Source organism: Sinocyclocheilus anshuiensis, unplaced genomic scaffold (genome assembly GCF_001515605.1).
Source record: "Sinocyclocheilus anshuiensis isolate Anshui unplaced genomic scaffold, SAMN03320099.WGS_v1.1 scaffold205, whole genome shotgun sequence".
Classification (NCBI taxonomy): domain Eukaryota; kingdom Metazoa; phylum Chordata; class Actinopteri; order Cypriniformes; family Cyprinidae; genus Sinocyclocheilus; species Sinocyclocheilus anshuiensis.
In genome coordinates this window covers 1,750,900-1,763,400 of record NW_015536497.1, presented here as the reverse complement: position 1 = coordinate 1,763,400, position 12,501 = coordinate 1,750,900, and the positions used below count along the sequence as shown (strand labels likewise).

Genomic DNA, 12,501 nt, shown 5'->3' with positions numbered 1-12,501 from the left:
GGTTTAAAATTTTTAAAAAAAAAAAAAAAAAAAAGTAATATGTAATTATAAAAAAATCCAATCTAAAAGTAAAAAATAGAATATGTTTTACTTGTATACTTGAATATGTTTTAAATGTATATTACATTTATTATTCATTATTAGGGCTGTATGTTTAAAAAAAAGTGAACGTTAAGTTATTTAAAAATTATTATTATTATTATTATTATTATTCACAAATTATTGCATATGAGTATTTGCTGAAAATAGACACCAAATGCAGATAATTCCAAGATGTTACATTGCTGTGATTCACAAAAACATTCAGTAGATTAAGTTAGTATTAATTTTTTTTATGTAGTTAAAAATATAACTAAAATATTAAAAATATTAAATATGTTTGTTTGTCTGTCTAGTTCATTCACTGAATAAATTGTTGTCAGGACAACTACAGTTTTTATTTAGTTTTTTATTTAGTATGTATTTATTTATTTCTTTTGCTAACACGACCAATTATCAACACAAAGCTTTTATTTATTTATTTATTTTTTATTAACATTTAATTCTTATGTATGACCCTTAATATTAAATAAACTTTTAAGTCTCTGCAAACCACAAAATTGCCATCCCAAGTCACAAACTAATGCATCATTTTATATGGCAATGCATGCTGGGATTCATTTTTATATTTTTTTTTATCACTTTTTAATTGAAATGTTAAACGATTACTTGAAATCTCCGGGGTTACTTATGGGTTTAAAAGTTCAGCACTATACAGACTGGTTTATGCTTGTAATATAGTCAATACAGATTCCTCCATATTTTCAACTGAAGATGCATATAATAACTTCTGTGAGTTGATGTGAGCTCTGCTAATTCTCCAGATTTTTCCCTGACTCGCTGATGCGTCTCCATGCTGTCTAAAAATACGAACTCTTCGACATGTTATGCAACCGGTGTGTATTTAAGACTCTTGAAAAGACTGCGTGCCGATTTTCTGCTCACCCACATACTGGAGAAAGATAGACCGCTTAGACATGGGAAAAATGTCCAGATTTTAGTGAACTGTCAACTTGATTCGTTATGCCAGTCTCACTACCTCTTAATACACATGGAAATAGGCTTGGGGTTTTTTTTTTTTTTGGCTCACATAATTAGTTTTAGCATGAGTCAGTAGGCTGATCCTGCATTAGAAGGTGACGTTATTCTGTACTTTCGATTGCAGATAAAACTATAAAGTTGTGGAAGATCAGTGAACGTGACAAGAGACCAGAGGGATACAATCTTAAAGAGGAGGATGGGCGCTACAGAGATGCTGCTACCATCACAACTCTGCAGGTGAGTCATGCACACTTGTCCACACTTTACACTCAAGTATAGAGTTTTCAGCAAAAATAGATTTAAAAAAATCTGATCTAATTTGCTATAAATGTTTCTCTGCATATAAATAGCCATAGAAACGGGCTTGGTGTTAAAAAAAAAAAAACACCCACTCAAGAAATCGGTATTGATGTAGAATCTACCTAAATGTAATCGTATCCACTAATTTTCAGTTATTATAACATATAACAGTTTTTTGCATTTACACTGACGTTCAAAAACTTGGGGTCAATAATTTTTCTCTTATGCTCACCCAGGCTTTTTTTTTTTTTTTACAACATTTTTTTTGTAATAAAATACAGTAAAAATAATATTGTGAAATATTACAATTTAGAATAACAAATTTTTCAGCATCATTACTCTAGTCTTCAGTGTCACATGATACTTCAGAAATCATTCTAATATGCTGATTTGCTGCTCAAGAAACATTATCAGTGTAGAAAACAGTTGTGCTGCTTAATGTTTTTTTTGGAAACTGAGCAGCATTCAAAAGAGCAGCATTTATTTGATATAGAAATATTTTGTAACAAAATTGAAATAAATCAGTTGTTTTTAAATACTAAAAAGGTCACTTTTGATTAATTTAATGCATCCTTTGCTGAAAAAAAATACTTGCAAACCCTGAACTTAGAAAGTTGCTCTCCGTTTATGTTTTTGCTCTCCATGACTGTTATATATTTATATATTACGTAACAATTACGTTAGGCTGAAATGGCAAATAAGCATGTGAACTCTGTGTACAGGTGCCAGTATTCAGGCCTATGGATCTCATGGTGGAGGCTAGTCCGCGGCGGGTCTTTGCCAACGGCCACACCTACCACATCAACTCCATCTCAGTCAACAGCGACAACGAGACCTATCTGTCTGCAGATGACCTGCGCATCAACATGTGGCACTTAGAGATCACAGACCGCAGCTTTAGTATCCTATGAAGTGAAATGGGAATTATTTTGGAGGATATGTAGTAGGGTTGTGACGGTGAGGAAATTTTCCCACTGGTTAATCGACGTGTGACAACACCGGTAATACCGGTATCATTGCGGAGGCGGGGGCGTTTGCGCATTTTACTTTCACTTTCAAATAGCGGCAATTCGGAGTAAAGCAATTGTTCGTTTTTAGTTCGTTTAAATTTTCCCTCTTTTCCTCGCTTTCCTTCGCTTTTAAATAGCTTAAAAGCGCCGTGCGCATTTTACTTTCCCTTTTGAATTAGCGGCAGTTCGGCGTGAATTGCTTGAATGCAAAAAAAAATGTAAAAATGCAAACGTCAAACTCACTTTAGCGTAGTGAACTAAATGATTTTTATTACTATAAAAAATCTAAACGACGGTGGGGGGCGGTGACGCAACCGGTGTTGCGGCTTAACACTGGTATCACCGTCAACACCGTCTATCGCGGCAAGCCTAATATGTAGGAGGTTAAAAGCATTGTTGTTGGGTGTTGTGTTGATTTGGGTTGTGAATGTCATGTTGAAATCTCTCTGTGTCAGTTCAGCAATGTTGTGTGGCTTTAATTCCGCGTCAGACATTGTGGACATAAAACCAGCCAACATGGAGGAGCTGACGGAGGTGATTACAGCTGCAGAGTTCCACCCTCACCAATGTAACACGTTTGTCTACAGCAGCAGCAAAGGCACTATCCGCCTGTGTGACATGCGTGCATCAGCACTTTGTGACAAGCACTCTAAATGTGAGTTATTTGAGCCGGCCGCATCATATATGCCACTTATTCCAATGAAGCTTTGTATTTTGTTGTCTAAATAGCATATACTGTGATGTCATGTGTTAGTCGTATAAAGGTGTTTGTAAAAAAATCACGTTCCTTTCTCCTCTGCTTTGTCTAGTGTTCGAGGAGCCTGAGGACCCCAGCAACCGCTCTTTCTTTTCTGAAATCATTTCCTCCATCTCAGACGTGAAGTTCAGTCACAATGGCCGCTACATGATGACCCGAGACTACCTGTCTGTCAAAATCTGGGACCTCAATATGGAGAATCGACCCGTTGAGACATACCAGGTGGGTTCATAAATGGATAGAGTAGCTAGCTACAGCGATCTTGTTTTAGCTCAGTTTTTCCAATGATAATTTTACCTATCAAGCCACAGTAGGGCTGTTGTGCGTCTCCAAGCAGCACACAATTTCTGAATGAATCTGCGTTTTGAAAGAATCGGGTGAACCAATGATTTAATGGCCCATTCATAAACATTTACTTAATTCCTGAATGAATCAGCTGTTGAATGAATGACTAAATGACTTACTCATTAAGACAATAACCGCCATCTACTGGCAGTTTTTGCTTATTTATAGTATTTTATTTCATTAAAAAAAATTTATAATTTCATATTTCCATATTAATAAAAAAAACACATTAAAGGGATCTACAAAAAAAAGTAATTCTTATTTAATTAATTTAGTGATTGTGCAGCTGTTCACTATGTCTTGTCCAAGGAGGTGGACTGAAAGAGAAGTTTACTTGCCCGACTGGACAACTAACCTGATCAAAAGATCTAACTAGGGAAGCACCGAAATTTCGGCGAGAATGATTCTGATTTTATTACATTCATTGTAGACAGTGATTGATTATAGATAATGCATTGACAGTAACAATGTCGCATCAGTTGAGGCTCACGCAGCCTGTCTGTGTATGAGAGAATCACATGGAGAAATCAAAACAAATGTACACAACTGCACACATAAGAAACATACTGTGGTAAAAACGTAGCTTTTATATTTATAACATATTATATAGCCTAGTTAAGCAATGTGACACGACCAAGAGAGTGCAGTTTTCCCTGAAAACCACGATTGCAAATTTGTGACAATGAATTTTATACAAGAGTTCAAATGAGTAGTTGATATTAAATGACTTACATTTTAGACACAATTTTGTCATATGTTGACCTTTATTGGTCTATTTGGTTCAAATTCCAAACAAAGATCACAGCATGAATTGAGTCAATGATTATAGCACATTCATAAAGAAAGGCACTTGCTTCATTCTTGAATGAGTCAACTGTCTGAATGGATCATTTGAATGAACGCCTCAATGACTCACTTATTCAGACAGTCACTTGCTGCTGTCTACTGGCGATTTACTTTCAAATTGAAAAGTAGCCTATTGTTGCTTTTTTCCAACATTTCATATTTGTATTAGGGCTGGGCGATATAGCTAAAAAAATGTATCAACGATATAATGTTTCATATCGTTTGGTATCGATAATTATTGACTTTTTTTATAACCTTTTTAAAAACAGCAATAGAAAAAAAATGTTTACATTTAACCACTGTATGTTTAATTTGCCCAATTTATTAAGACAAACAACAATTTATTTAGTTTTTTTGTTTGTTGTAGCAGTCAAACACAAAATTAAGTTTTTAAAGTTTTATATGCAGATTAAATAAGTCTTAAGGAAACTTTTGGCTTGTCCCCCGAGGCCACAGGAGGGCGCAATGAGCAAAATAATGCAGTGCATTAAAGGGGTCATATGATGCGATTTCAATTTTTCCGGCTTTCACCGTGGACGAAGTGGAGTCCAGCCCGGGGTCGTCACACGTGGTTGCCGCAAGCCCGCCGGCCCTTCCTCACTCTAGCCCGCAACGAATGCCTCGTTTATAAGGGGTTTTATTGGTTTTGTCTCGTCGCTCCGGCCGGACACGGCATCACAGTATGGTAAGGGTGCAACTTTTCCGTCACACGCTTGAGGTATTCGGCCAATCACAATGCTTTTCAGACCGATGAGCTTTGTAAAAATCGACGCGTTTCTTTGTCCACTTTCAAGGCATCGCGAGTTCACGTTTTACTGCAGAAGCCGACAAGCGCCCTTGTTGTTTGTGAACAGAAGCCGATAAGTCCATTTTAGCGAATCAGCGTGCTGTATTCAGGTCAGGTGACAAGGCTACTTTCACTTTGAAAAGACGTGCTAGCTGACTGGAGTTTCGTCAAAGCGGACTGAAAGTGATCGGGGATGGATAATTTCGATGAACTTGATGAACCTGTGATATCTTGTTCGGGCGTAAAAGGAAAATAAACACACCAAATACACAACATAATGTTCTTTTTAACAACATCATATGACCCCTTTAAATTGTCAATGCAAATAACTGTCTATTAAAAACATGCATAACGTCTAAATTAATATATATATATTAAATATAATTTTGTAAACTGCATGAATTATGAACAAAACAGCATCATGTATTTATGCATTGCTTAATACAGAGCCAAATCGCCCATCACACAGATTGCATTTAAACGTTACAATGGTGAGGGAAAAGCTCCATGTATTGCGTGTAATCACATCCATACAGTCTATGATCACAACAACAACAACAACCTTTGTCAGGCATCTACATTGTCATCTGATAAGATTGCAAAGATTAAACAAGTGTTTTTTTTAAACTCTAAAGCATGAAATGTGGAGTTATCTGCTTTTGCCAAAAAACGACTGTTGGGGTTATCTGCTTTTGCTATGAAACAAACTTTTAATATGTAAATAAAACATACTTTCAATGAACTTTAATTTTGTAAATAATTTTGTAAACTGCATGAATTATGAACAAAACAGCATCATGTATTTATGCATTGCTTAATACAGAGCCAAATCGCCCATCACACAGATTGCATTTAAAAACATATGAGATGCAGTGAAAAGAAATAAACCTTCACAAATTCGCATCGCGTTTTCTAAACGTTTAAACTGTTTTAACTTTGCATGGCTTTCTTTGCATGTCTTGCATGTGACGCAAGTGCAAAGTCATATTTGTCCATCTAAAAAATGTGCTGAATATGCGTTCTGTGTGAATGGCTTGGTTTTGGTTTTAACCTAATCAAGGTTTTCTACGCATTGAGCTACTATATCTCTCTAATATTTTGAACGAATAACGCAGCAACGGCACATCTCGTGGGCTAAACTGACAAAACATTAAAATGCAACAACGTCACTTACATCAACATCACCGCATCTCGTGCGCCACTGATGACGCTCCCTGATGCACATATATATATATATATATATAGAGAGAGAGAGAGAGAGAGAGAGGTATATGTATGTGTGTGTACATATGTGTGCAAACACATACTTCCTAGTCATCAGCACAGCCAACTGAACATTGAATGAAATTGATATGTTTAATGTGGTAAATATAAATTGACAGTACTTGGGCATTTTGCTTTACAACATAAATTGCACACACTCATACTGAAAATGTGAATTTTGAAGCATGTTGTGTTCATTTTTTTAAATGTATGTTTGTAATAAGTAACTATATAAGTTTTGCTTACCACAGACCTTGTTTTACTCATGAATTGAAAAACCCTATTATAAAAACCCATAGGAAAATCTCAAGGGAATCTATGGGGAATTAGTCTTCCGGGTTTTGCCATCAGTCATTCAGCACTCCATTCCAAACAGAACATTCCAGTATATGTATGAAAAGACTAATTTAGTCAACATTAGGGAGTGCTACCTGCACAATTTAAAAGTGTAGGATTAAGGTTGAATCTTTAAGTCGGCAGTTTTGACTCAACCAATTGGGAGAATCTTGTCACACCCAGATATTTCTGTATAACATTCATGGCTTAAATGAGGTCATCATAGAATTACAGTGTCATCTTACTGTACGTGAGCATCAGGTTGATTCATTGCCTTCACACAGCAGTGAAATTTATTACTGGAGATCAGAGTGTTTTGTGTTTGTCTTCCACAGGTTCACGAGTACCTCAGGAGTAAGTTGTGCTCTCTCTATGAGAACGACTGCATCTTTGACAAATTCGAGTGCTGCTGGAACGGAAATGACAGGTTAGACCCTTTGCAAGCCTGTATTATCAGGGTTTCCGTGGATGCGTAAATTTTGTTGTATCAGATTTAAGGCCATAAAAAGTCTTAAATGGTACAAGAAAGTCTTAATTATGATTTCAAGAGGTCTTAAATGTGGGGACAGAAAGACAAGAATTGCAATATAGCTTAATGTGACGAATAAACTTCAAAAAGCTATGATTTCATGAAATAAACATGAGCGCTGCACGTTTCAAAGTTAGGTGCTGCCTGCCGTTGCAGTGGCGATTGTACCATTTTTGCATTCAAATGCAAATGTTTATTTTAAATTAGACTAATATTCATTTTTTTATTCACAATCTTCTCATCACAGGCAGGCATTACAGGATGTGTTCGTGTGTGCTGTCTACGTCACTCATAGCACGTGCCTATATCGCGCACTATATCGAACATTTTTTCTATCGTTATCGATGGTGTACCGTCGATAAATATCAATACCGTTGTATCGCCCAGGCCTAATTTGTATATTAAATAACTGATTTAAAACTCTAAGCTGGTTACATTTATTTGTGCGGTTATAATTTTGCAGTGTAAATGCATTCATGCTATATTTCAGCTTCATCAAACACTCTTGTGTAAATGCATCTAAATGCCATTGACTTCAGCTGCTTCTGTTTCTTCTGCAGTGGAAAGATCAATTTTGTTGATGCTGATTTCATTTGATTGGTAACAGCCCTGTAGTGTCTTATTATATTATTAACTGAAATTATTAATAAAATGTAAGAATTGTATATAAAAGATTACGCACACATTTAATAAGGTTAGGGAAAAAATGCCCTTATGTGGGCAAAAATGACCTGGAAATCAATTTAAGTAAATTTTACTGTGCAGTAGTCAACTTTAATCATAAAACAAGTCTTAAATGGTACAAGAAAGTCTTAATTATGATTTCAAGAGGTCTTAAATGTGGGGACAGAAAGACAAGAATTGCAATATAGCTTAATGTGACGAATAAACTTCAAAAAGCTATGATTTCATGAAATAAACATGAGCGCTGCACGTTTCAAAGTTAGGTGCTGCCTGCCGTTGCAGTGGTTTTCAAAACTGTCCTGAAGCTCCAGCACTTTCGTCCCTCATCTAACACACCCGATTCAACTTGTCAGCTCATTAGTAGAGACTTTAAGACCTGAAGTGGGTTAGAAAAGGTAAAGAGTTGTGAGAAAATGCAATGCGTGTCAGATCCGCGTCATGTTCAGCAGCGGCAACTCTTAAAGCAGCCAAAATAACCTAAAAACCCAGCTGCTGTGATGTCTGTTCATCAAAGAACAAAAGAAAAAAAGGCAAATCAATAACTGTTGTAGCTTAAAGATTAATCTATATTTAATTTAGAATTTAGTGTTTGACAACTTTATTCAATTTCTGTATAGGCCTATTTCCTACTTGCTGACTGTAGCTAAATATGACATTTATTATAAAGTGTTTATGTGAATATTGTTTTAAGATCACTTAAATTAGAAGTTATTTTTTTAGTCTAATGTTCTAATATTTTTAGTCTGTTATTCTTTAAGTCCTATAAATGTTAAAATTGTTACCTCTCAATTATATAATCAGTGGTTAATTATTAAGGGGAAAAAACGTATTTCATACAGACATCAGAAGTATTCTGCCGTGCAAAGGCAAAAGACTGTAACTTCGATTTTTGTCGAAAATGAGTTATTGATACTTATGTGCATAAGTATCTTGAGTCAATTTAGTTGTTTTTCCGAGAAAATAATGGGTCGTCTCAACCGTAACTTCGAAAAGCCCCAGAGAAACCAAGGCAGAACACCATATAACACCAGTTATGGCTCTTTCACTTTGTTTGGAACGCTCAAATTGAGTTACGGCGTTCTGCCTTTGTTTAACTGCGCGTCAAAATTAAGTTATGGTGCCGGTTTGGAGTTATGTGGTGTTCTGCATTTTTTTTTACTGTCCATTAAAGTCTGCTGCATTTTAATTACGGTGTAGACAAACTTATTAAATAGTTTGCGATCTACCAAAACAGCTCCATATAACAAAGCACTGTAAAGACTAGATACATTGGCAGCAATAGGCTACGTAATCGTGAATAACCTTTAAAGATTTTTTTTTTCTTTTTGTAATGCAGATTATTCACCAGGCTGTCACTTAGTTGGACGCGTGTGGACTCGAATGCCGTAGCTAGCGTGATCAATCAGAAAATCAGTAGCCTACTAACAGTTAGCAATTAAATCCATATCCTACCTTTTCTTGTAACCCGATAAAATCAATCCATGGCGATGAACGTTATTGGAGATGTTTAATCCATTCTGAGCATTATTCCTGCTTGCTGGCGTTCACATCAATCCACAAGTCATTCTTTTAGTTTAGTCAATATAAAAGCAATTATGCTATGTCTAGCATTCTTTTACGTTAATGAGCATAGCAAATAGATTGGTATCCACTCGCATTTAACTTTTACTTTTACGGTCAAAAAAATAAATAAAAAATTAATACAGTCACATTACTAAAATGTGACTGTATTACTAAAAAAACGATAATCACATTTTTTGACTCGATCGGTACTCACTACACTTGGCCGATCTCACGAACCGATCGCAATTTGATGACGTCAACGCGTGAGGACGTAGATGATATTGCCGGTGTGGAAATGCTATGACGTTTCGAGAAGCGGTGAAAAATTCGCCATTTGTCGTGTATGTTTTGCATGAATATATTATGAATGGATGGTTCATTTTTAACAGCAGATTCAGTGATGTTAGAGCTGATCTGCGCCTCACTGCACACGTCTGCGGCGCGTTCTGGAACCAGAGCTGATCGCATCTGCTCTAGTCAGTGCTTGTGTTTATACCGGCCAGCTGTGGCATGTTTCTGAAGCGGCTCTCCGCCCAACTTGGATAAAAATAGTCTTTTGTGAGTTGGCACCACGTGGAGGACGGAACAAAACCTAGTTGGAGCCATAAGGGGTAACGGTAACATAATACGCTGATCGTGGGCTGCTTTTAAATTAACATTTATTTATAAAACAAAATATATTCTTTGGCCATATTAACCTACTCCATAGCATTAACACGGGCTTTACTTCTTTCGAACTTTATTTGGAATGTCACCGTAACTTCCTGATCAGGCGAACACACACAAATGAAATCGTCTGCCTAATGAAAAATGTATTTTAAAAAAATGTAGTTAATATTTGCATCATTTATGATTTATTTTATCAACCCGCAAATAATCGGAATTCGTTTTTGTATTACCTGACCCGCGGATTATCCGCAGCGCCCGTGGATATAACCGTGATCAAACTACTCCGTTTTGTTCTTTCAGTAGTGTTTCTAGCCTATTAGGGTTGTGACGGTGAGGACATTTTCCCACCGGTTAATCGACGTGTGACATCACTGGTAATACCGGTATCACCGTTGGGGTGGGGGGGAAGGGGGTGTTAGTTCGTTTGAGTTTCCCTCTTTTCTTTGCTTTCAAATGGCTTGTAAAAGTGCTGTGCACATTTAACTTTCACCTTCAAATTAGCAGCAATTGAATTGCTGCAATTTGGCGTCAAGCAGTTGTTCGTTTGAGATTTCCCTCTTTTCCTCGCATTTCTTGGCTTTCAAATAGATATATATATATAGATATCAGCGACACTGCTGACTACATTTATCAGCAGGGTAAAAATGGTGCTCTCTTGTTCTTCCAGTTCCAAAGTACTATTTTCCAACAAAATGCTACATCATTTTTTGTTGTTATGAGATGAAACAATAATAATAATTCTCCTAAACTATCCTTTCGCAAACTGCTCTGTATTACTGTGAAGAAGAAAAAAATTGGGCTTCATCATTTTTTTTAAGAGAAAAAATCGTATTTTAATACTGTTCTTTTGAACTTTTTATTCATCAAAGAATCTGAGTAAAATTAATCACAGTTTCCACAAAAATATTAAGCAGCACAGCTGTTTTCAACATTGATAATCAGAAATGTTTCTTGAGCAGCAAATCAGCATATTAGAATGATTTCTGAAGAATCATGTGACTGAAGATTGGAGTAATGATGCTGAAAATTCAGCTTTGAGCACAGGAATACATTACTTTTAGAAATATATTAAGTAGAATACAGTTATTTTAAATTGTAATAATATTTCACAATATTTTTTTACTGTCCTTTTAATTAAATAAATGCAGCCTTGGTGAGCATAAAACATTTCAAAAAGTCTTTAATACAAATCTTACCAACCCTAAACTTTTGAATGGTGGTAGTTTATAATAGCTATTTTGTCTGAGAACTGTTTAGTTAACTGCATACAATGATAGCTTGATTATACTGTAACTACATAAAAATATAGGAATGCATCCTTTTAGCTAGTAAATTATGAATAACAGAGTTTAGGAGAGCACAGAAATGTTTCCGGTTCTATCAAGTTAGCTTTATTGTTTTGTTAGCATGTTTTGAGAAAATGCAGCAGGGTAAAATGTAGAAGCAAGCGTTAAACAGCAGTGTGTAGTTACAAGATGAAGTATGAGTTATTGTAGGTACTTCTGTAATAAAGGCTCATTTTCAATTTAAGACCATCGGTCAGTCAATGTAAGGTGGCAGTCAACATTTAGACCAGCTACTGAGCCTGCGTGACTCTCCGTTGAGGCCCAGACTGGCTCTTATCTGGAGGGAACCTCTAATCACTCTCAGACAGACTGAATGCTGGTCAAGAGCAGTGGAAGATTGGGTTAGCATGTCATGAAGACACGTCAGTTCTGTTGAACACACTCCTCCTCTACTAAATCTGGTCTATTATTGGACTACTAGCCAGCCATCCCGTCCCATTCCTAGAAATCTGCAATTTTCCCATTAGCCTAGAACTAGCTGAGGCAGCACTATAAAAAAAATTATATATGTGAATTTTACATAAAAAAAAAACAAAAACAGCAGCTGTGGATGCCAGAATTTAACCATTTAAAATTAGGAGTTTAGAGTTTTTTGTTTTCACAAACTTAAACTGTTTTTTGGGGGTTTTTTTACCTTTTTTAATATACTGACAACCACCTTAAAAACTCAGTTGATAAAGAGAAATTAAAGTTTATCAATAGATTTTCCACAAGCTTGAGGTAAATACTAATATATAGAAGGTGCACAATGTCCAGTGTTGGGAAGGTTACTTTGGAAATGTAATAGGTTACAGATTACAAGTTACCCTATTCAAAATGTAATAGTAGTGTAACTTTTTCAATTACGTTATTAAAGTAATGTAACTGATTACTTTTGATTACTTTTCTAAATTTCTAATGAATGTTTATTTGCAACTGTTAATCATTTTCAAACATTTACACCATGCAGGGTTAAGTTTACAGTAGTGCTCAACACTGTCAGACTT

General features: G+C 35.7%; 1 protein-coding gene across 1 annotated transcript in view; it reads left to right on the top strand.

The window, feature by feature from the left end:
• LOC107687801 (serine/threonine-protein phosphatase 2A 55 kDa regulatory subunit B alpha isoform) overlaps positions 1–12,501 on the top strand; it is a 24,863-nt gene that overhangs the window by 9,929 nt on the left and 2,433 nt on the right. Inside the window, exons 6-10 of the mRNA XM_016485264.1 lie at positions 1,205–1,317; positions 2,103–2,280; positions 2,881–3,045; positions 3,200–3,369; positions 7,060–7,151. Of these exons, the coding sequence (XP_016340750.1) occupies positions 1,205–1,317; positions 2,103–2,280; positions 2,881–3,045; positions 3,200–3,369; positions 7,060–7,151 (718 nt within the window). The remainder of the gene's footprint in view (positions 1–1,204; positions 1,318–2,102; positions 2,281–2,880; positions 3,046–3,199; positions 3,370–7,059; positions 7,152–12,501) is intronic.